The 27316-nt window shown below is 36.8% G+C and overlaps 1 protein-coding gene across 5 annotated transcripts; it reads right to left on the reverse strand.

The window, feature by feature from the left end:
• Positions 1-953: 953 nt before the first annotated feature.
• Positions 954-26538, reverse strand: Gyf (GIGYF family protein Gyf). Of its 5 annotated transcripts, none has more exons than XM_019046912.2 (22): positions 26448-26538; positions 24166-24225; positions 23581-23794; positions 21671-21952; positions 20759-21086; positions 20254-20419; positions 19233-19320; positions 17930-18143; positions 16849-17520; positions 15530-15960; positions 13792-14376; positions 12234-12377; positions 11579-11628; positions 10931-11090; positions 10204-10376; positions 8669-8867; positions 7628-7801; positions 6772-6895; positions 4814-5188; positions 3792-4012; positions 3149-3273; positions 954-1632 (listed from the first exon to the last, which is right to left on the reverse strand). In XM_019046912.2, the coding sequence occupies exons 2-21, from the start codon at positions 24195-24197 to the stop codon at positions 3166-3168; spliced, it is 4740 nt and encodes a 1579-aa protein (XP_018902457.2). In that variant the 5' UTR covers positions 24198-24225; positions 26448-26538; the 3' UTR covers positions 954-1632; positions 3149-3165. The 5 variants fall into 5 exon arrangements, with proteins under 5 accessions (XP_018902457.2, XP_018902456.2, XP_018902459.2 ...); XM_019046911.2 differs by lacking the exon at positions 26448-26538 and adding an exon at positions 26297-26431; XM_019046914.2 differs by lacking the exon at positions 26448-26538 and adding an exon at positions 26312-26360.
• Between the last annotated feature and the right edge of the window lie 778 nt (positions 26539-27316).

A 27316-nucleotide genomic window follows, 5' to 3' on the forward strand; every position in this document is an offset into this window, starting at 1 on the left:
GAGCTGAATCATACATGGGGTCTGGCTTATAATTAGACCCCAGCTGTTGAGATGGAGGGGGGGGGGAGGGTCGTAATAAGGAGTGAACTTTGCAAGGTATACTGCGCATCTTACTTACATTTATATTTAAAAGGAACATTGGATTGCATTTTGCAAAAAGGAACCACTAGCATTGCAATGATGCTAAGATTGTGCAACTTCATCTTCTGCAATAAAATTGCGGAAATCGTGAAAAACTATGAAATTTAGATGATAATTTTTGTTTTAAATTTACAGTTTTTAGCGAGTAAAATAGAAACTATTAATGGATAATTGGGTTTTTCCTCCAAGATAAAAGAAGTTGCACGATCTTAGCAACATTGCAATGCTAGTGGTTCCTTTTTGCAAAATGCAATCCATATATCTAATGCTGACACTAAGCTGAGCTAAAGTAGGGTTGGCTCAGGTGCAGGGATGCGTGGTAAGAGCAATCTTATGTATTTTTTCACATCACTGTTTGAACAAACTTGAATGCTGGGGACTGAGAAAAAAGTATCAGAGACCTGGTTCTGAAAATATGTAATACTGAATGCATTAACTGCACATTTTGGAGTGAATTTTTTCAGTTTCCAATGTACTGAATGTGAATTTTTTTACAAATTCACTGCTGAAAAGTCGACGAAGCTGACCATGTTTCCTCTCTGTAACAAGACCATTCATAGTCGGAATTAGGATGAGATAATTATTTGAGGAAAATATCGTACTTTTCCTGCATGGAGAATCGTAGAAAGGGGTTTATCAATACTACAATTTTTGAAACAGATGATTTGTTAAAGTGATATATTCATACAAATCAAAAGTTCATGGTTGTGTAAAAAGTAGAAAAAGTTCTTTTTCTGGCTGAAGTTAAATCATTTTAGTTTTCCATTTGAAAACAACTGGACAGATAGATGAAACGAAAATAAAAATGCATGTTTTAACAGTCATAAAATCCGATTTTATTCAAATCCATTTTCATGGTTTTTCCCCAGGTTTTCATTATTGAAGGTTTAAAATTCGTTCAAAATCAGTTTTTGAATTCCTCTTAGGCTTCCACAACTGTACCCTTGAATGTATTCAAATTTCAGTTTTAGCCTTCTTTTGGCATGGTAGAAATTCGTGAATTTTCACAAAACATGTTACAAAATTAAACGATAATCAAAAAGAAGAAATAAATTTTCTTCATTCTAGTACAATCAATTATGAGTTACTCTAGCGACTTAAGTTCCCAAATTGTTTTCAAGTCCTTAAAATTCATTGGGATCTCATCAGTATATCAACTCATATTTCAATTTTTTTGTCTTTTGGAGGGCTTCTTCCTCTCTTCATACTTTGTACAAATATAACATCGTAAAATTAAGATAAAAAGCTATATTAAAATTCAAGATCAACTGAGAAGATCTTAGAAATAAATACAAATCCATAAAAAAATGAAATAAAAAAAAATAATAAATTAATAAAAAGAGAAAATAAAGTAACAATATTAAAATATTTTTTACATTATAATTAAAATTCTCTTGTACACAGTTGAATCATTAGAAAAATCTTTGATAAAATATTTTTTCATCCATCAGCACTACACATCTATTATTCTAGCAAAATAGAAAGTATCCCCTGAAAAAAAGAAGAGAAAAATACAAATATTAGACAAATCATTCACTTAAAATGGCTTCAAAAATTCAATGAGAACTTTTCCGTTTATGTCTCTTCTCCGAGGACTTTATAAATGTGTTATGTATGATGACAGAGTCATGAACCCCACACAAAAATGTTCACGCAGCATGATGATGGATTGCGTTGAAATTCTTATGGCTGTGATGAGGCCTGAGAAAAAATTTGAGAAGCTGTTATCTGAGTGACATCTGTTACATATTGCTGCCCAAACTAAATAAATAAACTGATTTCAACACCTAGAATCATTTAATGACAGATCTCAATATTTTAATTGATTACAGAGTGAACACAGCTTGACATAAAATACTTGTCTCATCGATTCACTTTCTTTGAACGTAGTTTTATTAAGTGGAAAGTACTGGTGTGGTATTCTTCCTTGAAACTAATGTCAAAAAAATTGGGTCAGACATCTTTAGCCCAACATCAAAAACAGCAAAGAGAAAAAGAACTGACTGCAAGGGGCTGCAACATTAGCCAATAGAAAACAGGAATTCAATATGTAACACTTTGATTGCTGGGCAATTTTTACTAGTTCATAAAATAAATTTTTGAAGCGAAATCTGTGGGGGAAAAAAAAAATGCATTCCAACGTTTTAGGTTGCATTTTACATTTGATGCTGCCCCAACAGAATGTATGCGGGTATACCAGTAAGTAAGTTTTGCCATTCTACACCCCCTCCCCCCAACTACACCTATAATAAATATAGCAAAGCTAAAAGGAAGTATCTGACATTAATACTTTCAGCTTTAAAATAAGTTGAACCGGTGATTGGCCTATTTTTCAGCTTCCATCTATTCTTTTTGCAGGTCTAGGTTTTCCAGACCAAGACCCATGGGGAAGCCTTTAGTGCAGAAAAATAGACATTGTTTCGGACAAATCAGCTGTAAGGGACATGATTCCGCCAGAGAGCCAATGAGAGGTGTGCTTCTATGAAAGATGTTGCCATTTCTGTCAATTTTTAACCTCAAAGTTTGTTTGCTGTGTGTCCAAAACAAAACATCACCACAAAAGCATGCAGAGGATAGCACTTACATACTAAAATCTTCAGCTTATTTCAAAGCTAAAAACATAATCAACAATAATATGTTATGTACAGTTAAGCTAGAATTTTTTTTTTTAAAAAAAAAAATCAGCAAAACTTACTTATTGGAATACTCTTTTATATTAATGAGCATTAATCCTACGACACATGGTGTCATGTAATTATTTTTTCTTGCTTATGTGTAATGGTTCAGGTAAAAAACGGTAAGCAGCTCTTGTTATAAGTTTGATTTTTCCTAATGCGAAGCTACATTTAAAACAAGCAAAATTTGACAAGAGATATCACATTTCCAAAATAATGCTTTATCTCTAGGTGAATAAAACCAACAAAAAAAAGATGATAACAGGGATGATAAATAGAGTTGGGCATAAGTCAAAGAACTGCACCAATGTAGGGGAACTGTAAATGCTTACGGTTAAGAATTTATGGTTCAGTCAGCTCCATAACTGTCCCCAGTGCTGATGCGATCATGAGCAACAAAACCTAGGATTCGGCTGTCAACCTTGGTAGGCTTCTTCTTTGTTTTTTTGTTTTTACCCTGAAAAAGGAAAATGTAATTTTGAAATAAATACGTAATGACAGAAGTGTTTCATTAATCTTGCAAATGCTTGTTACACTTAATAATATTACGAGTTGTCTCTTTCTGGGCAGAATATTTTGGGGACAAAGTTCCAACTTTACAGGAGAAACAAAGAAAAAAGATTTGTGATGGCTAGAAATACTATTCTGACTTGAATTATGATACAAATGTGTGGAATACCATCGTTAATTATAGTGAAAGTTAGAGGGAGAACATGTTTAAAAGCAACAGAATACATCAAGGAACTTCCCTATTATCAACACACCTCCAATTTCATTGTATTTTTTTTTGCCTGCATACCCAGAAAAGGTGCATCCGAAGGGTGATGAATTTTCAAATGAGGCTTGCCTCACTTTCAACTGAGCCATCCAATAGACAAGGCCATGCAATATTAATTGATAATCTCCAATGTGCTGCTTATTGAACCACCAAATGCACAAAAAATTGATGAAAAAATAGACCCCTATAAAACATACCTTGACCTCTGTGAATTCAGCTGGCAAAGCAGGAGCAGGAGCAGAGATGTCATCAGCAGGAGTGTTCTTGTTGGTCATTTTGGCGCGCCATTTAGACCGCCGCTCAATAAATTGTCTTGCGAATTCACTTGCCTCCTTACTATCACCGAGGTAAGCTTTACAGTAATCTTTAACTTCAAATGGAGATTCAATATCACGCAAAAAACCTACAAAAGTTGGCACTGCAGGAAAAAGAAAAGCATGAAAATAAAGCTTTAATGTTTTAGCACAAATCACTTTATCAGATAGAATTTCATTGGTAATTGTATGCCAGGCAAAATGCCAGTAATAAAATTGGAATTTTTTTCACATTCAAGATAGATTGTGGCCGCACCAGTGTGCCTCGAGCTTTCAAGCATGTGATTGTGGCATAATCAGTGTATTAAAGTGCAGGTTGCATACCCTAGCCCCTAAAAAACAGAACATACTTCACAGCCTAGTGAAATTTCATGAAATATTTCACTGAAAATTAATCACCATGCAATCCACCCTAATTAAGAACACATCCAAGAAGTCACTATCATTGCATTTTGCCCCTGGGTCAAAAGTTTGATGAAAACCCTGGTCACGCAGGAGTACAAGTAGAAAAACATGTTGGTAAGGAAATGGGGGCAATAAATTTTAAACAGTAAGTAGTCTGAACTTCGTAAATTATTAATTTGAAGATAATTCAACTAGTCTTCTAATCATCTTCTCATATTCTTAAGTAGTAGAACACTAACTTGCAGTTCTACCTTTGAATTCATTATGGTTAACTCGCTAAGCGTAACTAAAATGAGTACCTTTAGTATAGCTAAAGCCACAAATAAAAAAAAAGAAGAAATATTTCAGCCACCATATCTTTAAGGCTTTCAGGAGGGCACTGATGCAAGCAATTTGCTAGTCACTATGGTGGCAAAGAATTATTTTAATATCTGATGGAAGATAGAGGACACCACAAGTTTTTCTAAACGCTGCTACATACTCTCACGGAAGGTACTTACCATCAACGGAAGTCTTGATATTAGAAATAGCCTTGTGGCACCACTGACTAAATTCATCGTTTTTGGCAGGCCTCAGGGGGGTTGCTTTGGGAGACATGTTTGTTTCCTTCTGCTTATTCCCTTTGGTCGCCTTTGCACTATTGTTACTATTAGTGACATTTTTATTATTAGTCACAGCTGAGTTGTTGCTATTTGTTACTACAGTCCCTGATGAAACGGTGCTACTAGTTTTTTGAGATTTGTTAACTGCGTTGGTAGCTGCCTTCACGTTTCCTGTGCCGGGGGCAGGTATATTGGTGCTAGGTTTCGAATTACTTGTATTGTTAGCAATATTGTCCCAGAATCCAGAGGAATTGTTTGCAGGTGGATTTGAACCTGAAATTACAAGGGAAAAATTAAGGATACAAAAATATACTTTGACCAGAGAGTGTGGTTTGATTGCCTTCAAAAAGTGAGTGAAAAAAGACTTGGGGGAAAAAAAAAACATGACTGGACAGCTGCAAGAAAAAAGATCACTAGAGATTCAGCTAACCTAATACAAGCAATAAAGGTTAGTTGGCTCATAAATTAAACATCGTTCTTATTTTTTAGGTAGATCTACTGCCTTTAACTCAATCATGGCTTAGATTAAATTTAATCCATTTAATTTGCTGCAATAAATTGCCACGCCTAAATGTCAAGAACAAGTACACTTTTTACTTTATAAGGTGTTTTGCTTCTTGTATGCCGAAAAAAACGTTGTCCGTAAAAGCAAAGGATGTGGTCTTTTTTTAAAATCACTTTATCTAATTGACATTTGCTTTAAATTTAAATTTCTGAAGCTCATTTTTTAGGGGAGGATTTGTTCTAAAGTAAATTCCGTGACCAAACCCTATTTGCGGCATGGACAACATGACAGCTTCGAAAACTTTAAATGCGATTTTCTCAAAACTTAAAAATGCGGCATCCTTTGTTCTTGCATATGAGGCTTCATACATTAAAATAAAAATTACACTCTTCCTTGACAATTTTTCGTGGAGAGTTGGCATCAGAGAGGTGGAAAAATATGTGGCAAACTTACTTATACAATTTTCACCCTTTATTTAAAATGTACATATATACTTGATAGGTTAAGTGGAGCTCTTGCATGTGTGAGGGATTTGCAATTAAATTACTCTTCCTTATGTCATGTTTTGCAAAAAAACACAATGGTGCTGTTGGTTTTCTGTGAGATGAACTCATAAACTCAAATAACCTCTCCAAGTTAAGGCCGTAAAGGAGGGGATCCCCCAAGCTATGCTGAGAGTCCACCTCTCTGTCTAGTCACATTCTCTATGCACAGATAAGGAGCAAATACATGAGCAGGGTTGCAGTGGCTCCAGCTCAAGAGTCCCCAGGCAGAAAGGCAACCCTGATAATGTATTTGCTCCCTATCTGTGCACGGAGAATTAAACTAGATTTAGCGGTGGAATCTTGGCATAGCGTTCGGAACGGCTAGGTAGCGGCTAGGTCCCCTCCAATACAGCCTCAACTTTAAGAGCATTTTTCGTATATAAGAGTTCATGTAACAGAAAACCAGGGACAACATCATGTTTCTCCGAAATTATAGATAAGAAATAGGACTTAAATCGTCCATTAGAGTGCATAAACATTTAAAGATTGGCGACAAAAGGGAGGAGGCTTATCAATATTCATCACAGAACTCTTCAAAAAGTCATACATGAAAAATACACAAAACCTTACATACTAGTCACATTTTGGCGGACGGCTCCGATCAGTAAAATATTCGGTATTGAGTCTACCTAGGACTAGTGCTTTGAGAGTGTAAGACATTTGGCTGCATGCAAACATGGGAAAAGCATCTTGATGCAAGCCGTCTTATTTGATCATCAAGACTGGGAAAATGATGACTCAAATTTAAGTGACCTGTAAATTAGAGTGATTAAGTAATTTTCAAAGTAGAATAATTTGCAACTGACCCCAGACTGAATTATGCTGGTTGGTATTCCAAGTTAAATTTTGATTGGCCCATATGCAGGATGAGGCAGGAATTTGCACTTCTTTCGCTTGCTGTAACCTCTCCGCTCGTTCTCGTTCTAACTGCTGCAGGGTTTAAAAAAAAAAGAAAGAAAGAAAAATCTTCTGATTAAAACTGATCAAGTTCATATCATTAGAACAAAAGTAGATAGTATTATAGTTATGTAAGTGAGAGCAATCGACACAGATCTATAAAGGAGTATTGCAGGGTTGTCACTTAATTTCAACTTCAAAGTTCCCTCTGATTTCCTTGAACTTTACATGTATTTTCCAGAATTCCTAAAGACACAGTGCGATATAAAGACGTACAAACTTGATGCAACGGCTCAATCTGGCGTATCCAGGGAGGTTAATTTTGACGATGAGCTTCTTCAGTTAAATTTAATTCTTGCATTTAAAAAAAAGAGAGTGCATTTAATTCAAAGAAATTTTTCCAGGTTTATGAAGTGATAGTAACCATCAAAAAATGAGTTTAAAGTTGAGTAATTCAAGTTTTCATCTAAGCGTACATCGCCGAGGAAGCCATAATATTAATGATGTCTGAAAATATCCTTCCTGCTCTGGGTGCAGTTTTGAACGCACGACCCTTCTGCCTTGATACATGGTCCGTGCAGCTGCTGAGAATTCATTATGGCATAGACCATTTACAGCAGGAAGGTTGTGTAGTCATGAATGTAGCTGCAGTGAGGAGGATATATATTAAACAATGCGTAAAGAGGTTAGGCAAATTTTGGTTGATACCACCCCCATGAAGAAGATGGAAAAGTGATACACAAACAGGTAGGAGGGTACAATTACCTTGGCTAATTGTTTTTGCTCTTCTGCTTGAATTTCTGCTAATGATTTAACAACAGTCGGTGGATTTTTGGTCTCCGCCCATTTGAGCTGGAAACCAGTTTGAGGTGGTTCAGGGTTTGCGCTCCTGGCTGCTGCCATCTCTGCTAATTGTTGCTGTTCTTTCATTTGCTGCTTCTAAAACAAAATTTTACCAACTAATGAGACACTTTTCTTCAAAAAAGAAAATTTTTTGTAAAATACAGGGAGAAAATTTAGTAAAGAAGGACTATTCTCCCTGGTGAATACAAGGCAGTTCATGAGGGGACATTGGCCACCTTTTGATTTTTTCCTCTGTTTCCCGATGATTTTGTTGATTTTTTAGTGGAATGCTGCCAAGTTCTCATCAAAGGTGGCAGGCTAGTCTCTTTTGAAGGCAAACGAGGGAAATAAACCATACCATAATGCATGCATTTTAGTGGAGACAGATGCGCGCCAGCATGACAGTTTAACTCTGCCCCAGTAATTACTTTGCATTTTATGCACATTTTGACTATTGTATTATTTTTCAATGAACAAGTGGTTAGCTATTGCTAAATGAACATCAAGCTCCGAAATTATTACAGTCCTTTAAAAAAGTCTAAGGAAATAATTAGGACCAGCTCAGTTTTCAGGATGAAGCGGTTTATTAATTTAAGTTCTCAAGATCTTTATTTGACTGAAATTTGGCGAAAGCTGCGTCAATTTACTTCTCCTAATTCCTTCTTTAATGAAGTTTTTAAGTTTCAATTCTGGATAGAAGCCTCTGAGAAAATAGCAAATAAAGTATTTTAACTGTCCTTTTTCAATTGATTGAGATTTCTTTCCTTTCCATTTCTGAAGGAGTAAAATATTCAGTATTTAAACTCTCAACAAATGAGGGCCTTCGAAGAAGCAGATGGATAATGTTATTTTTCTATCCTTTCTAATCCAATTGAGGAAGATTCCAGCATATTTTTCAACCAAATACAAGCTAAGAAAAATGGGAAAAGAAAAAAAAAAAACAAGGAAATAATTAGAACTCACAATTTTCTTCTCTCGTTCAATTTTTTGAATATCAGCTAAGCTAGGTGTTGCGATAGTTTGGCTGCTCCAGGGTTGTTTTACTGGCCCAGCCCCCTTCTGATCTTGACTCTTGGAGTTTTCAGACAGGCTTTTATCATTTTCTACCCTTTTAATACCTTCCTTTTGGTCTTCATCCTTCCGCTTGGACTCATTATCTTTCCTAAAATTACAAAAACAGAGTTATGAGGAAGAAAATATGAATTAAATGGATTGTAGAGAAAGCAAAAAAAAACATTAAGTATTTTGTGAGTTAAAAATAAGTGTGTTTTTTTTTTTTTTTTTTTTTTTTTTTTTTTTATTTTTTTTTTTTTCATCACTACCTATATAAGGTGTTAGAGATTGGAAAAGGATGGGAATCATAGTAATTACATCAGCATAAGTTGGGTCATTTCCAGCAGGGTCTCACTTTAAAAGGTAACTGCAAATGGGAGGGCGGGTTGGGTAGACAGCGGCTCCGAAGTTTTAGACGCTATCCCAAGTCACTCGTACATCAATCATGAAATGTTCAAAGTCATTCTATGATTCCATGCTCACGGGACCAAAGCTAAGCTAGAGAGCAATTAGGTGTTTCTATGGCATTCAGTTGCGTTCATAGCTTTGGAATAAAAACATGTTCTACACTAGTTTTGAATATTTTTCAATTGTTTATTTTCAGTCACTACTTTTATCTTGTGTTTTGGGTGTTATTGGAGCAGACACATAAGAACATGTTGATATGGAACATATTGAAGCATACTAAGAGGAACAATCAGTATAGAGTTAAGAGTTTAGATTGGTATTTGAGCTTGTAGCTTTGAATGTCAATTGGACTACATTTGGACTAGATTTTGCAACCCCAAACTACAATTTCTGGCTCAGTTTAGAAACAACATTTGTGCCGTTAATTTCCCAACGTAGATAAAAGTTTTTACGGATGAGCCAGAAATTATAGTAGTTCCTAATTGCAAAATGTAGTCCAACTGGAAGGACTCAACCAGAATCAGTCTGACTCAGGGGTGATTCTAGAGAGTCGATAACACTATTGATCCACCATTTAAATGAATGTAAAATTATCAATTCTTGGTGAGGAAGCTTCCCTCACCTAAAATCAATATTTTGAATGGACATAAATAGAGAAAAAACAGTATTGCCAACTTGCAAAATTGTCACTGGTCTGACTGCATTCGACAGTGCTTAATTTCCTCACATAATTGGTTTTTGAACAGGTAACTAAACCACCTGATATCATCAAACTTTCTGTAAATTTCTTCTAGATAGTAAAAGAATATACTTGCAAAATTTGAAGTCTTTGTGTTGCTCGATTGTTTCATTTAAAAATAAAATGTCAGAGGAAATTAGGCAATGTCTCGTGTCGTTAGGTTTGCTGATTTCATTAAATCCATCCTATTTCTGGTTTCTTTCGGCATCTGTACTAGCTATTATACATACAACAAGAGCTCCAAGATGAAGATTTGAATTTATTTCTATGGTATTAATATAATCTTAAGTATACACACTTCTTTTTATCGTCATCAGGTTTTTTCTTATCTTTGTCTTCCTCATTTTGCTTCTTCTTTTTATCCTTTTCTTCTTTCTTTCGTTTCTCATCTTCTTTTTTCTTTTTATCATCCTCTTTCTTCTTCTTTTCTTCATCTTTGCGTTTTTTGTCTTCTTCTTTCTTTTTTGTTTCCTAGAAAAGAAGAAAAAATTTTTATGAGGAAAAGTAAAAAGCCATATTTTATCAAAGGACCCTGCACAGAAAACCAAGGAATTTGATAATAGTTAAATTCTGTTACTATTTGATGTGATGCTCTGAAATATTTGAAGTTAGGCTTTCGAAATTGGTGCTGGTTGGATGCCACCATCCACATTAGGTCATTTCCTACTTTCCAAGATTTACTTTTGGCTCCAACGTTTGCAAGAATTCCACCATCTACCTATTTTGTTGCGATAGATTATGATAGCGTCAAAGAAAAATACAATATCTTATGATCCATCCGTTTTCGCTTGATGGATCAACAACTAAAATATGCTCTTCTGGCCAAACAGATGTATTCTCCCGAAAGTTTGTCACTTACAAAAATAATAAAATGTTAATTCTTCATAATATGCATGTTCTGCCGTTCTGGTATATCTTTTAATTAATTAATAAAATTACAAAACTTGTAAATCAAGGACATCTCCTTGATTACTCTCCTCTCCTGAACTCAGGAGCAAAAGGTAGGATTTTATCAATTAACTTACTTCTTCTAGCTTCTTCTTCTTATCTTCTTCCTGTTTCTTCTTCTCTTTCGTTTCTGTCTCTTTCTTCTTCTTTTCTTCAACCTTTTTCTTTTTATCCTCAGTTGCCTTCTTATTTGCTTCTTCTTCTAGCTTCTTTAATTTCTCTTTTTCTTGTTGTTTCCTGTGCAAACAAAATACCAGTAAAACAATTGTCAAATTATAAAACAATTGAAAAAATCATAAAAACGGATTTCTCGCTTATTGAAGTATTCTTCTCTGAGAAAAGGAGCACTTACATACAGCTTGAGTTAACGGCAGAAAAATATTAGAATTAGTAACAAGTCACACTTCATTGAGTTGGATTACTGTAGGAACAATGTTTTTGTTGTTTAGGAGCAATGTTTTGAACAAGTATGTAAAAACAATGCCATCAGTTTTGAAAAAAGTCAAGAATGTTGCATAAATAGTTTTTTCTTATTGTTTGATGTTTTTTTTTTCCTTTCTTTTTGAGAGAGCCTAATATTGGACATTAATTATTGTTCCCTTTCTTCAAGTGCCGTGTAAATTTAAAATAGGACTTCCAAAACTAATGCTCTTGCAAGGAAATTGGACTGGACTGCACTTAAAAAGAATTTTATCAATGATTTTTGGCTTTTAACTATTCCTTACCTTAATTTTTCTATTTTCTTGGTTTCCTCTACATGCTGCAACTGTTCTTTCTGAAATAGGAAAGTAAACACAGACTATTATGTGGCACTGAGAAACAAAATAAAAAACGAATGTATACCAGGAAATTCCTGTCCATTAGTCTTGTTTATTTTCTCTCTGTCATGTAACATATTATTTTTATCGAATCAAAAATGAGAATTGCTGCACAGAGCACGAGAGAGTAATTTTTTCAGCCAGGCAAACAAGAAAACTCCAAAGCAGCATGGAAATATTGAAATTTTGCAAAAAAAAAAAAAAAAAAAAAAAAAACCTTTTCTTTAAAATTAAAACGTTGGAAATGCAAAAATAGAATGAAGAACTGTGCTCGTAGTTGCCTCCATAGATAAATAAAATAAAAAAAAACTGCCTTCACCTAGATATAACAGATATTAAGAGAGTCAAAAATTGGTCAGTCGCAGACAGCTGATAAGCAAACATTGTGTGCGATGAAAACACCAAAACAGATTGGGAAATACATGAAAAATAAATGTCATCACAACAGTCCATCAAAAACCGGAGTGTATTTTATTGCATTGGTACAGAGCAATCTCAAGGATTTTCATCATCTACCTCTCTTGCTGTAAAAAGAAAAAGTATTTGAAGGATAAATACTTACAATAACTTCCTGCTCAGTTTTCATGACTTTCGGAGTATGATCACCCCATATGGAAGAAGACTGTGCAGGTAGAGGCTGAGAAGGCATCCAACTTGTGGGGGAAGAACCCAAATTTGAGTTTAGACTACCCCATAAACTATCGACCTGAAAAAAATAGTTTATTTAGATTATTTCCATTCCTTTCTGTGCATGATTAATCGAAAAATTGTTGAACACTGGTATATTTTCACACAACTAGTCAAGCTGGGCCTCCTATGTCACCCACAGGTCATCTGATGATGTTACCTGAGGCTGGAGTTTAACTATTTAAATTCTATACTTAAGTAAACAAGTGATGTCTTGAAACTAAAAATGAAGTCAACAAAGTCTCCCTTCCTTCACTTCCCCAGAGAGAGTTCTACACATTCAGAGTGAAAAGCAGAAACTCTAGTGGAAATATAACATAGCGTAGGTATAAGACAAATGCAAGCTATTTCTCATATTCCAATGATTAGCTTTGAAAAGATAATTCGTATTGGAGCTAGATACATGAAATTCAACAAAATCCCACATTCCCTACCAATGTTTGTTGTGCATTTATCCCTTCCAGACCAAAATGAAAATACTGAAACGGGAAGGTTGCCGACAGTGTTATCGATGATTACCACAAAGATAATACTACCATCACAGTTAATTGCAGTCATGACATGGATTGCATTTTGCAAAAAGGAACCACTAGCATTGCAATGTTGCTAAGATTGTGCAACTTCTTTTGTCTTGGAGGAAAAACCCGATTATCCATTAATAGTTTCTATTTTACTCGCAAAAAAACTGTGAATTTAAGACAAAAATTACCATCTAAATTTCATAGTTTTTCACGATTTCCGCAATTTTATTGCAAAGGATGAAGTTGCACAATCTTAGCATCACTACAATGTTAGTGGTTCCTCTTTGCAAAATGCAAACCATGCGCTTCACATTGATATCCATGATAGTCCAGCATGAGTGCTTGCAACCCTTCGTTCTGCAATGAAAACATGCTGCATAACATATCAGTCATGGTGACTTTTTTCATCCAAGACAGATACTTGTGGCTCTGAGACTACAGCTGCCACTGAATTGAGTATGCCAACTAATCTTCATTACTCAACATGTTCACTGCCAATGCAGTCATAATGATAGCACTTTCGTTGAGCAGTCACAATGATCAACGTTGATAATGGTGCGTTTACAATGCATTGATGATTGCAAGGGAAGCACTGACTGCAGGTCTTCCAAGAGGTGAACTGTATAGTGCTGATTACGTACAAAACCAAAAGGAAGCTCTAGCGTTGCAACAATTGGCGGAGACTGTGGTTTGAAGCGTTGCAACAATACGCGGAGACTGTGGTTTGAAGCGTTTAAATCTTGCTGTTTTTGAGCGTGTTTTTCCTGCCCATAAGCAAAACCACTATGGCGCTGAAAGTCTGAAGGGTTGAAAATAAAATTCTATTTCTCTTTTAATGTGGAGTCCTTTTACTTTTGAGCAAGGAGACTAAAAAAAAAAATACAAATGATTAATGTTAGTTGGATCACTTACTTTATTAGTGGATTGCTGTTGGGACGGAGGCACTTGATGCTGGATTCCCAGCTGGCGCAAGAGCCTTTGAACAGGATCAAGATCAGTCTGTGAAACATCGTCAGGCATGCCTGACAACAAATTGGTAGACGGTGAGTGAGAATGTAAGCTAGTTGAGAGAGACTGTTGAAGAGTGGGCTGCGGGGGTGGAGGTTGTGGCATCGGCGTCATTCCACCTAAGTGATGCGCAGGAGAGGAGAATCCTCCGAGATTGTTTGTGTTGAGCTTTTGGATGAACTGCTGCCACGGATCTAATGACGAGGACTGCGACTGTGGTTGTGGTTGGTGATGATGGAGGGATTGAGGTTGCGGCGGCTGTTGAGGGATTGGACTCATTTGCGTTGACGCTGGTGCCTCGTGCGAGACTGGAAGTCCCATCTGAGCCAAGAGGTTCATCAGGGGGTTGCTAGGTGGTACGGTTGTTTGTTGAGTTGGTGGTGGTTGCGGTTGGGGCTGCTGAATTGGCTCTGGCGGTACCACAAAACTTGGATTATGTAATGGGGGTAGCACCGTCATATCTGAGTTATTCATCTGTTGCACTATTAGCTACAAAAGGAAAAAAAAGTGAACATAAGAGATATATTCAATGTTTACTAAACACAAGGTGGTAGAAGATATAAATTTCTATGAGCCACTTTCTTCAGGGAATACTCAATGCAGAAGGCAAGCAAGTCACCGAGTCTTAAATGAGAAACAGTGACACGGGGGTTTACTAAGTGCCATTCGCTAAACGTTTCTTGTGATCCGACATTTTTTCCTCACTCAAATCCGAAAACTTTTTTCACTTCCTCTAATTTTTCAAGGTGATGCCTTTTCAACTCCCGCTTTTCACTTCTGAGAATTTGCTTATAACGACTCCCGAAAAGTCGAAAAGATTGATGAATTTTCAGAATTTTCACTGAAAATTTTATTGGTGTTGTTTTGGACAAAAATTTCCCCACTTTCCCAAAAATTCCCTCACTGATCAAGCAATCCACGGATCACATGATCCAGCAGCTTTTGCACCCCTGCAGGAACAGTCTTCATGGAGGGACGATCAAGGTCTAATTTTCATCATTACTTAACTAGCTGTAAAGTGGTCAGTGCATGGAACAAGTTGCCACTGGAGTCGCGGGAGTGCCTTATTCTGCCACCCTTTAAAGTTTTTTTCAAAAAAATTTTTCGGTTCTTTTAACCCTGTTTGGGTATTGCACCCTTGTATGGGAGCTGAATGAAAGAGAGGAGTTAGGATTACGTGGGGTAATTGAAACTAACGTTCAAGTTCCTGGCAAGGGGGTAGGCCTTGCAGTTCAGTGCTGTGGCACAATTTTGAACTATTTCTCTTTGGTTAGACTTTTCATTTTACTTGCTAAAGATTAATTGTTGCTGTTTTCATAATTTTCTCTTTAATAAAGTAGCTATTTCTGTATTTTGGACTTTGTTCCCGTGCTGTGATTAAAATAAATGATTTAGTTTATACATAAATATTGGTTGGATATTAGGAATTAGGAAGATGTAATAGGAATAGAACTGTTCAAATTCTAAGTTTCAACATGCAATGTTATTACATTGCATAGCATAGTAATCATCTAGATCAATGTTCATGTTCATAATCTACTTTTGAAAAAAAAAAAAATTCAATTAGATAGAAATAGGCAACTCTCATTGTTGATGATCTTAAAAAAAAATAGTAATTTAATCAGACAGTTAAAGAACTTACCTCTTGTTGTTGCGCAGTTGTCAGCGTGTTCCATCTTTCGGTTTGCGATAATTTACTTAAAACACTTTGGAACGCAACTGCTTGTTGCCTAAGCATTAATTGACGATACTGGTATTGAAATTCATCCTCCATTTGTGGAACTCCCATCGTTGGAGAATACTGAGTGGGTCCAGTCTCAGGTGGCTTTACGCAGTTGATCAAAGGCAGCTGTGCGCCCACTCCAGCCTTCAAGGACGGAATACCAAGTGCCGGATCTACTTGACTTTTAATTGGTGGGTGTATATTGTCCGCCAAAAATGGCACTCTGCCCCACAGCTTCATCAGTTCACCTAGGGGTGCATATGTCTCATCACATTCTCTCCGGACAAGAAGGTTTACTTGAAAATAGCCTGATTTAAACCATTCTGCCATTTCTGTAGAAGAAAATGGACCTGAAAAGAGAAACAATTAATTCTAGTCAAATTTGCTAAACAGCCTAAGCGTAAAAGAGGTTTTAGTTGTTTGATGGATAAGATATTTCAATTCAAGATCCTCAGAAAACACTCGTTTCTAAGGGAAGAGACGATTTTCAACATCTTTTTTGCTTTCATTATTTACTCTACAAAATTGTATTAAAAGGACATGCAGTGTTCAATTTCCTACCAAGTTTCCTACTTCATTGAGAGTGTGCTAAACATTAAAAAGTATTAATCTTTTTTCATTAAAATTTAAGTAGTTGTGACCCAGATAAGAGCTCTTCCTATTAAACTTTTAATCAAGAAAACCACTGATTTGATTACACGGTAGAACACTGAATCGAAATCTAATACTTATGGGACAGACACTAACTAACACGTTCACTATAAAAAGATTCCTCCAGAATAAGTGCCACCATGAAGATAACAGGAGGCCTTCCTAAAACTTTTAGTCGAAAGATTCAGATCTTAACTCTCCTTCCACTTAAAATTGGTTGATGATAAAAGTGATCACCATGCATTAGAAACTTAACCATTGGTAAGCTGGACACTGAATTTCTGGCGTCATGACAGAATTAAAATTATATGACCTGGCAGTGACACTATGATAAAGGTGACCATACAGTGATGAACTGACAGAGAAAGACAAATTATAACTCTATGTTCGCTCAGAAACTTGACAGTCCATCAAAATAAAATTTTGAAATACAAATAGAGGTTGTTATGCTTGCTATTCAAAGTTAACGGCTGGTCTTGCTGGAACGAAAATTATGGGATAGGAGTTGGGAGGGGTGCCGGACTCCAAAATGTATTGTAAGTTCCGCAGTAGTTCATCAAAATCAAATTTTTTAAAAAAAGGTATACCTTGTCGAGCTCCTTGAGGATCTCGATAGTACCATCTATTCGTCACAGGCATCTTGACTGGGGCGGCTACTTGCTGCACCGTAGGCGGCACATCCTCATCATCTGTCACAAGCTTGGCAACAATGTCATCCGCTACTTCTTGCATCCGAGCAAAAGTTTCATCTGCTTTAGGCAGGTGCCTGTCACCTGCCTCTTTATTGTTGTAAACTTGTGAGAGGGAGGGCACACCATTCCCGCTTTGATACCTATCTGTGAGGCTGGTGTAACAAGTTAATGAAGGTGCTGAGGAGTTATGAAGAAGCGTATTATGAACAGGGTTAGGAACTTTGGAAGTAGACTCAGACTTGGTGATACCCATCGATGGGAGTGGTTTGCTGTTCAAGTCATTGCCCATTGATGGTGCAGAGTTCATAGCAGTGGCATTTCGCAGGGGCACTGAGTTCTGTGCAACAGGAACAGATTGTGAGGAGGGAGAAGCTAGTGGGTTGCTTAGGTTACTGGCGCTTTGAGAATGCTTCAGAGCTTGCGAGGAGTTAGGACTACTACTACTATTGCTGTTGTAGGCGATCTGGCTACTGTTTTGAACTGTTGGCGATTTTTTAGGTGATACTGTTTCAGGCTTTGAGTTACTTCGATGGAACGGCACTGAGGGCTGGTCAACTGACTGATTGTCTGAAACAGAGATGGAGAAACATGAGCATTATTTTTAAAGAATCAATGTAAACAATGCTGCACACTGTCATAAGCAAGAAAGAACACTCGGCTGGACTTCGCTTACCATCTAGTAGACTTCCGTTTCCTCCAAAAAAGTAGGAGTTTAAAGCAACTGAACAGACAACACCTATTACTCACTCATAGGTTAAAATTGAAAATGTTCAAAGTGTTGTGCATGTTATTTTAGTGCATTATATTTAGTGCATGTTGGTTCTGTTTGAATGTCGTAAATAAATGAATAAACTGTGATCTGCCGAAAAATCCCCAAAGTCTCTGCCACTTGAGTTGCGCCTCGATGAAGTCTACAGTGTTGAGCACTTACTATTATTATAATACATTACATTGAAAGAAAAAATAAAAGGCATACCATTTCTTTGCTCTAAAGGCTGTTTATTGCTACTGCTCAGTAAAGCGCTATCTTCTCTTTGCTGTTGTTTGTTTGCCTTGCTTTTTTCTGGACTGTCTTCCATGTAATGATGTTTCTCGTCTTCGCAAGAAGACAGCCTCCGATTTCTTGGCTGACCTGATTTAGAAAACGGTTCATCATGTTGCCGAAGATGATTTTCTTTTCCTCGAGGTGGCTGAAAACAAATGAAAAATCATGTCAAGACCATGAAAGAATTGAGTAAACAACACTAAAAATCTCACACATAGAAAATATGAAAGTTAGCTGATAAAAGGGGCAAATTTTATTACAAGTATTAGGAGACTAAAAAGTTTAAAAACTGAAATCCATTTTGCAAAAAATATTTAAAAAATCTTACGCTTGAGAAAACTTTACTTGTTCCAGTCAAACTTTAAAAATAACTCTTGATTGAGTCCCGCTTGAAACAAGATTTTCTTGCACTTAAAAATCTGCTTCAGTCAGAAATCAAGGCAAAAATTAGGAGTTATTATTGCTGCTAAAAAATTGATAAAAAATAAGAACAAAACCAAGGAAAAAGTAAATGAGAAAATAAATAGGTAAATAAACAAAAAAAACTGTAAGAGAAGTTTGAGAGTATGAGCCAGTCGCACCTATTTTTATACTTCATTTTCTGAAAAGATGGAGTAAACTAATCTTCTACGAATTTTTCAGATTTTTTTCAAAAACCTTCAATGGCAAAAATGGAACCCGTTCGAGACAGTATTTTTGGCAGGCTCTGATGATGTAACCAGGCGGGAGAAACTGCGAGGGTTGATTAGCTGGACTCAGCATCACCTAGTTATGTCATCTCGACTGTCAGCTTTTAATTGGTTGGATTGTTAATAAGATTTTCCTCTCTGACGGTATTATTTTTTGGACTTTTTAATGAACTCTTTAGTTTTTCCACAAAATTTTACAGATGCAAAACTAAACTACGACCCTGCAAAAATTCCTTGTCCTTGTTTCATTGTAGAAGTTCTCGCCTGAATATTTTGAGTCAAAAATCTACTTCACATAGATGTCTAGAAATTTAGAGCCTGGACATGGACTGAAAAATCTTTATCTTTGATTAGTTCGCAACAAATTGTAAGCTCTAACATTAATTCAGAATATCAGATGTTAGAGGAGTTTCATTTGCATTTGATGCAGTCACAAAGATGTATTCTCTGGCGACTTCACCAGTTTTAAATGAGACAAATCAGAATTAAAACTGTGGCAAAAAATCTAAGAAAAATAAATAAAATAAAAATATTGGAAGATTTACCTCTTCTTCATCCGAATAAACATCATCCCGGTAAAATGCACCGGATGCATCAAAACTACCACCTGTTTCACTCGGGTTTTCTGTGGCCCTGATAAAAAGAGAGAAAAAACATAAAGGTGATGTTGATGCTTCAGTTAGGATGACAAATTAGGATTCCACTCTAAGAATTTGTAACAAAAATTGTAATGCCATCATTACCTTTCCCTATAGAACTTTGCTAAATCCTCATTCACTTCTGTGCTTGATTCTTAATAAAACCAAGCTCAAGGGTCCTGAAATTCAAGGGTGAACATGCAAGAAATAGTTTTGAATATTGATGCTGATGGAATTTTAACTGCTCCTTCAACAGCTTGACTAAAATTTACCCTGAATAATTTATTTATCAGCTCCCCTAATTACATTCAGTCACAGGAAAATTTACAAAATGATTTCAGGTGAGCCACCTTGAAATGGATCATGGTCCTTGCCACGTTGACCAAAAGTCCATTGGGGGGGGGGGGGGGGGGGGAGCATTACCTGGAAAGGTAATCAAATTCTGCGGCCCAGATTTGATCAATTCTTGCCCGCTTCAGTTGATAATACTGAATAGTGTAGTGCAATCACTTGTGCTAGACACAGAGTCAGAGCAAGAACAGGGTGAAACTAAGGTAGACTCCTTAATAATGCCACTTTGTGACGTCAGGTTAACAAGGTTTTGATGGTTCAAGCTCATAAATTAGAAAGAATAACAAGATCTATTCAAAAGCCAAGTTTCTCGATCCAATATTAGCGTAGATATTGGTCATCCCAAAACATAGTGCAAGATGCCATGGTTTCTTACATGGTCTGTTCCCTGTTTGGGATTATCAATCTGTTTTAGCTTTGAATATTCAGTCGTCAGATGATGATTGATTGGTGACAAATTACTTACAAATATAAACAGGAGAACCAATCAAAATAGTGGAACAAGATATTGTTAAAAATACATTTTTTCATTCAAAAGATATGGATGTGATATGTGGCTTATTAAGAAATTTCTTACCATTCTGGAAGTGAATCATCTGCTGAGTCCCAGGTCATGCGCCGCACTCGCTTCTCATGATTTTCCCATGGGCGCCGTTCCCACTTCATACCCCTCTCCTTGTCATCTGATTCTTTTTCTCTTTCCCTCTCAACCCGATCACTTGGCTCTCGCCAGCTATTCCTCTCTGAAATCACAACATGAGGGGTCGATTATTAAAGAAATGTTTGACTTGAGGTAGCACTTTACCCTTACTTTTAAAAGATGAGTCGGATCTGGATGATTTTTTGGGTGAGAAAACGTTTGATTTTATTAAAATTTAACTTCAGTATGGTTATCTTCATATTTAATCAATGCTGATAATATTGTGTTCAAAAGTTGAAAAATTAAAATGAAAACTTCAATTAGCTTTCTTCCCACTTAGTTGTAATTATTTCCTTTGTCACTTTTGGCATACTTCTGAGAAAATGAAGAAGTTCTTCTGCCTCTTTTCTTCAAAATTGTGATGAGACAGATATTATCTTACCCCATTTCTCATTTCCGCTGCTTCGGTCATATTGATTCATGGACCCATTATTGTTATTGGAAGTGCTTCGCCAACCATCGCTATCACTGCTTTCCCCAGCCCCCCTATGCTTGCGCCAGTTGTTGGAATCTGCAAGACCACTCCGCGAAGGAAACTCCTTACGAGGGCTCGACGAAAGCTGAGAGTGGTGCTGCGAGTGGAGGCCACCACTCCACTCGCTGGCGCTCCCAGAGGACTCATTCCCCCCTCCACCTCCGTTGCCACCTCTGTCCATGCTTCGTTCTGTTGTTCCATTCCGATCCAACCAATTCCGTTCTGACCCTTGACTCTGTTCGGCAAAAATCATATCATGTGAGAAGTCGAATGCAACCAACAAAAAATAGAAACAATCCCTTGAGATTGAGTAGCCATGAATTGAGGCATGTTTAAAATATTTTTTAAAAAGAAAATTGGATACTTCATGATGCATGTAAAAAACCAAATGTTACAACCTCATTTTTTAGAGGTTTTCCAGGGATGCAGGAAGTTCATCTCTTCATACTTTTCTATTGGGGCCTCTAATGATTAAACTCACCATTTCTATTAAATTTCTCAAGGTGATATATATTTGTATACTTTTTAATCCCCTCACTAAAAAATTGTCATGAGTAATTATGCAAAAAAAAAAAAAAAAAATCACAACGTTGATGCCAGAGGTGCCTAGAACCTCTGGTATTTCTGAGTTCAAGAGGACCTTTTAACTAGAATCAATAAGCACCACTGTGTAGCTCATGTAGGTATTGTGTTTCTGGCAGATTTTGCAGAGGAAAAGTTGGTTCAGTATTTAATGCTCCAGTCTTGTAGACTAAGCTTTAGTAGAGATTCTGGAGAATACTGACCTTTAGAAACTATTGCAAGGAATGAATGACTAACCTGAGTTCTCTCGAATGGTCGCGAAGACCGAACAAACGATGGCATTAGATCTGAGTACTCGTCATAGTTGGTGCGATGTGGTGGATAGTGGAATGATGAGCCCCGCAGGTTACGACCTCTGCCTCGGTCGATGGATGAGCCTCCCCGCCCTCCACGGAGTAAACTGCTATTTAAATTGACGCCTGCTGTTGTCGGACCAACTCCTCCTAGTAGAGGCCCTCCACCAGCCGCTCGATTTGCCCTCAAAACCGCATCACTATTTATTCCTCTGTTCCACATACGCTGCAACAAACACAATGGAAACAAAATTAATTAATAAGTACACATTTTTAACTTTGAGGAAGCTCTTAAAGGTATTTTGATGAACGAACAAACCACCATTGGCTTTATGAAGCTCCATTTTCCATACATTATCAGCTGTGCTTCACAGCCTCATGGTGAGTTTACAGGCAGTAGTTCCAGTTAGATGTTGAAACTCACTGATGTCACATACGTAAATGACACTAGAAACTGGACGCACAGATAATATTTATGATCATTCTACCCAGTTAATTTGATTACATGTTCCCATCTACCACAATACCTAGTCATGTCATTAAATGCCACACAATATACCTGCCAAATCTTAACTGGCCACTCTCCAAGGTAGTATTTCTGTGTCGTGACTTAACTTGAACAATTGATTTTCTTCTCACCTGCGGGCTGATTCTTGAAAGTTCAAAGCAGCCCGATAAGACATCGAATTGCGATACATTGCATGGTTAAGATAGGGCTATGTCTTGTCGTATCAAGCTGACTTAGTTTCAATAATCGGACCGCAGTTCTAGCTTGCTCACTAGCTGTTCTAAAAACCGGAGAGGTTTTGATGCTGGATGAATTTACAATACCTTTCGTAAGTTATTTTAGACTTTGCATCAGGATGCCATGAAATTTTAGAATAATTAATAATTCACCCTAGTCCAACTGTATTGAGTATTTGGGACCTACAGCTTCTTACAACTAGATGATCATATAAAAAAATATACAATAACGTTACATTAATAATAATAAAATTACAAAAACAGGAAATCAGTTGAGGTTTAGGTTAAAAAAAAATCTGTATGGATCATAAATCTCAAATAGTCTAGAGATCATAAAAGTAAAAAAATGTAAAAGTTAATTAATCCTTAATTAAATTAACGTTCTGCCTTGGAAAAACCATGTGAATTAGAGTAGCACTCCTGACATTTGACAGGTATGGATGCATTAGAAATCGGAAGAAACACAAGAAGAAGAGACGGAGGAGCAGAGGAAACAGGAGGGGGGGAGGGAGGAAAGGAATGAAAGAAGAAAGAATAGGAAAAAGAGAATTTTTTTTTCATTTCTCTCCTTAATCTCCTCTGCTTCTTCTGCCTTCTCTACTTTTTTCCACTTACTTTCTTCTTTACCTTCTGAATACTAATGCTCTCTCATCTAATGAATGTTAGCAGTCCTACAATCTGAGTGTGTAAGACAAGAGTTGGACATATTTCTACCAAACAGACCTATGTGGAGGTGAGAAATATGGGGTGTGCTCGTTAGTTCTCTGGCCGTAAGAGTGAATGAGTATAATAAAGCGCCATTGACGTCAGCGGCGACGACGGGAGGGACAACGCCCCGTTGCCGAATCATTAACTCATGAGCCCTGTCCACAACGCTCTCTTGCCATGCCCGCGGCTCATGAATCCCGCATTCAGTTGGCACATAGGTCTGTTTGATAGAATGTAAAATCCCGCTTTTCCAATTCTTCAAAAGGAATCACGCCCTCTTTTGGATTGTTTCTTATGCAGCTTCGACGAGCACACCCCATATTTCTCACCGGCACATAGTTCTGTTTGATAGAAATACGTCCAGTTGATCTTTCATTGGAAAATATTGATTTTCAAACATACCGTTTCTTCATCAGTGACAGAAATAAGTGCCAAAGGAGGCTGTGTTTTATCGACATAAAGACCGGACAAATTTTTCAGTGGCTCTGGTGCTGCTGACGCTTCGTCGAAGAGAGCTAACATTTCTTCACGACCGTAGCGGAACTCTGCCAACTGATACTTTGGCCCGGACATCGTCGGTGTGCTGCTTGATGTGTCTTGGGTGATATTTCGTAACCTGCAAAATAACCAAGCAAATGATGGATTAAGCTCAGTGTAGCTGCAAAAATGTTGACCACTTGAATTGAAATACTGTGATCAAGAAGTGACATTCCATAACTTCAATTTAAACAAGACTGTAGTTTGGTACTCTGTCTAAGAATTTTACCTGATGAGCAAAACTTTTAATGCAAAAATACTACAGGTAAAAATTGTATTTCAAGATTAACAATTGACGATCCCTTTTTCGTCTGAACTTCACTGAAAATATTAAATTTCTTAAGTGGAGAAAGAGTAGAGAATGTCAGGCCCAACTGACTTGGAGCTTTACCAAAACCCCCCCATGGTCTGCTGTGTACCAAACGTTACAATGAATAAATATCTAGTTACCATTCTGGCCCAAACTTCATCGAGTCTGTCATTTTAGAGCTTAGACGAACACCTTGAAAACTGAAAACAGAAAAAATGAAAAAGCCGAAGTCAGGATTAAAGGAACTTAAGCAAGGTTCAAGGATGAAGGTGGAGACAAAAAATCACTAGACCACGATTGAAAAATTAAACACTGAAAAATGTTTGACCTCATGAAAATGCTTTTATAAACAAGGTAGACACATCAAATAGATTTAACTCAGAAATGAATAACCGGCATTTTCTGTGTTATTCGATTCCAGCTTCCCACTAGGAAGCCAAAAATTAAGGTTTCTTTGTATTAAATTGGCTACTAAACTGATTCAAGTGTTCTTAACAATATAATTATTTTCTCAAGCCTGCCAAATTTTCTAGACAATTATGCAAATACCGTTCAACAGAGAATGAAGGCAGATGGGTCTGGGGCAGCCACTTTTTTTAATTAATTATCTGAAAGTACAAAGTGAACTAAGCTCGTGTTTAAATTAGAATTGCTACTCTACGACATGGCAAGGCAAAACACTTCCTCACTTTTTGATTAATTTCTCAAAAATTTCTTCTCAGGCAATCATAACCCAGTCTGTTTTTTTAAAAAAAAAAAAAAAAAACCTCAAACCCTCAACTGAGAGGTATAGCTGCCTGAAAATTCTTTAGGAGCCTCATTATGAGGATGATAAGTTGCAGAAAAAAACTTCTGATGAAGCTATTTGAGATCGACTAAAGTTTTTCAAAACCACTGCGGACTTATTCAGATAGGAGGGTTGAACTGTGCGAGCTGAAGTAAAACGGTATGATACAAACTACAAATTTTCCAAGGTCTGAATAACACAATTTTTATCAGCCAAAAACTGAGAATGAGTAGGATGCTGAAAGTAATTTGTAATCTCATACTGGACTAAACAACAGTGGTCGTGTTTGATGAAAACAATCGGAACATGTAGATGCTTAAGAGGAACATAACCTAAAAATTAATAGCTGCTGGGCATGAGCTCAAGTGGACACTTTTCAAAGATACTAAATCACATATGATGATCGGACAAGTGAGACATCAGACAGGAGACATAAGCTCCAGAGAGTAACAGTTACAGAATTGAGGTGACACAAGTAATACACGGTTAAATTCTACCAACATCTTTACTAGGTGACCCGAGTTGCGACAGTCAAGCACAACAAAATGCAGGTTGTGACTGAAATAAGAACTGGCGCAGATAAGATCAGGGAATCGTAAAGAAAGGGAAGAAAAAGACAGAGCGATGAGCAGAAAAGACTAGAAAAAGAAGGATAACGGAGCCTTTAGTTTTGAAAGACCGCCTCAGAAGGGACACAGATCTCGTGCAACCTACAACGATGAGAGAATGAGACATTGTAGTATATAAAGCGTAGCTAGCAAGATCAATTAGAAACGAGGCTGATAAAAGGAAAATTGTGACTAAAAAGATGGCTAACAAGTGATACTAGACCACTATAGGCGAATAAAAAAATGCGCAACTGCAGGACTTCTAGCAAGATCTCAGATGAAAATTCAGAAATAAAATGAACCTCAGACAAGAGCTGACACAAGAGGCAATCTAAGACTGGTTGAAAATCAGTCTTTCAAACTGATCGAGATGGATGAGGAGACACGTTCACGCGTAACACTGCACAAAAACATATGTGTTTTCTCGACAACCTTTTGGAATGATCATAAAATTAGGTTAATTCAAATGAACAAAGGTTCGCGTCGGCAAAACACCGCAAACACGAGTGAAATAAGCGGGGCGAGCGTAAGAAACGACAAAAACACAGAATAGCAGGCGGTAACCGGAAAATTACGATAAAATGTAATACAGAAAGGGGGAAAAACTGTGATTCAAGTTGGATGACCGAAGATGCACGTCTCAAAAGCACGTAAGAGAGAACACGCTATGAAAACCGAACGGTGGTCGATGAAAATGAGATGAGACAAGAACACCGGCGAAGGGACTCGGAAACACTTCATGGGCATTGAAGAACTGACGTTCAGAAATTAGTTAGGAATGAACGATGTCTGCATGAGTTCCTCACAAAAACAGCATTTTAAAGAGATATGTGGGAGAATAAGAGGCTTTGTCCATAAAAGCCAAAGTGGCACTGCATTTCGCTTTGAAACCTGAAAATTCACTCTGACTGAGCTGCGGCTGGTGTTCAAATTGTTTCAGAATCGTCGAATATCACGAGAAGAATATAATCATTCAACACTGAGCGAAGGAGCTGATTAAAGTTAAAATTAAACGATTAAAAAGTACCTGATAAACACGGGTAATGAGAGATAAATATACTTCCAATATGGCTGAAGACTGAAGTAAATACATGCGCATTAGGTCGTCATGTGACCTGCATTGTCCAATGAAATTTTAGTTTTATCAGGACAGTTTTTCAACATCTGTTCGGTGAACAGCTGGTTTACGTTGTAAACAATGGATCCTTGCAGCATTGTCAACCTCTGAAAATAAAATATTTTGTGACAAGTTAATTATTTTACGAACATTAAATTTTGACTAAGGTCAGTGACCAATGAATCTCAGTATCTGATTGTTATTTAATTTTAATACCCTCGTGACAAAGATTTAGTTGAACTCTAGAGAGGAAAAGGATAAAAATTCGAAACCGAGATTTTGAAGTTATGCGTGCCTCACTGACTTGTTGACAAGCGGGAAATACGAATTAATCACTCTATTTCGTGAGAACCTGAAACTTCATGAAGACAGTTTGTTGAAAACCTAAAAACTAGTTCATGGGCAAGGATTGTGGAAAAACAGAGAGAAAGCTCATTCGGAGCGAAGTGAAAAAACCGAGAGAAAGCTTATTCGGAGCAAATTGCATGAAAAGAGATGGGCGTCTAAATAAAAATGCTTTAGTAAAGGTAATTTTAAGAACTTACAAGTAAGTAATCAATATTTAATACTTCATAGAAGAGTGTGAAAGGGGGGAAGGAGGTTAAATTATCAGAAACCTCCTTTTATGTTTTTTCTAAGGTCTAATGATGAGCTTCATCCCAACTTCACTTATACTTGATGAACTGGGTTCATTCCTTGTAAAATTACAGATGACGCAGATGGTGTTGACACCTGCTTGAGGTGACTGTTACACTTGGGCCTCAGCAGTTTTTCTGAAA

The sequence above is a fragment of the Bemisia tabaci genome, chromosome 1 (assembly GCF_918797505.1).
Source record: "Bemisia tabaci chromosome 1, PGI_BMITA_v3".
Taxonomy (NCBI): domain Eukaryota; kingdom Metazoa; phylum Arthropoda; class Insecta; order Hemiptera; family Aleyrodidae; genus Bemisia; species Bemisia tabaci.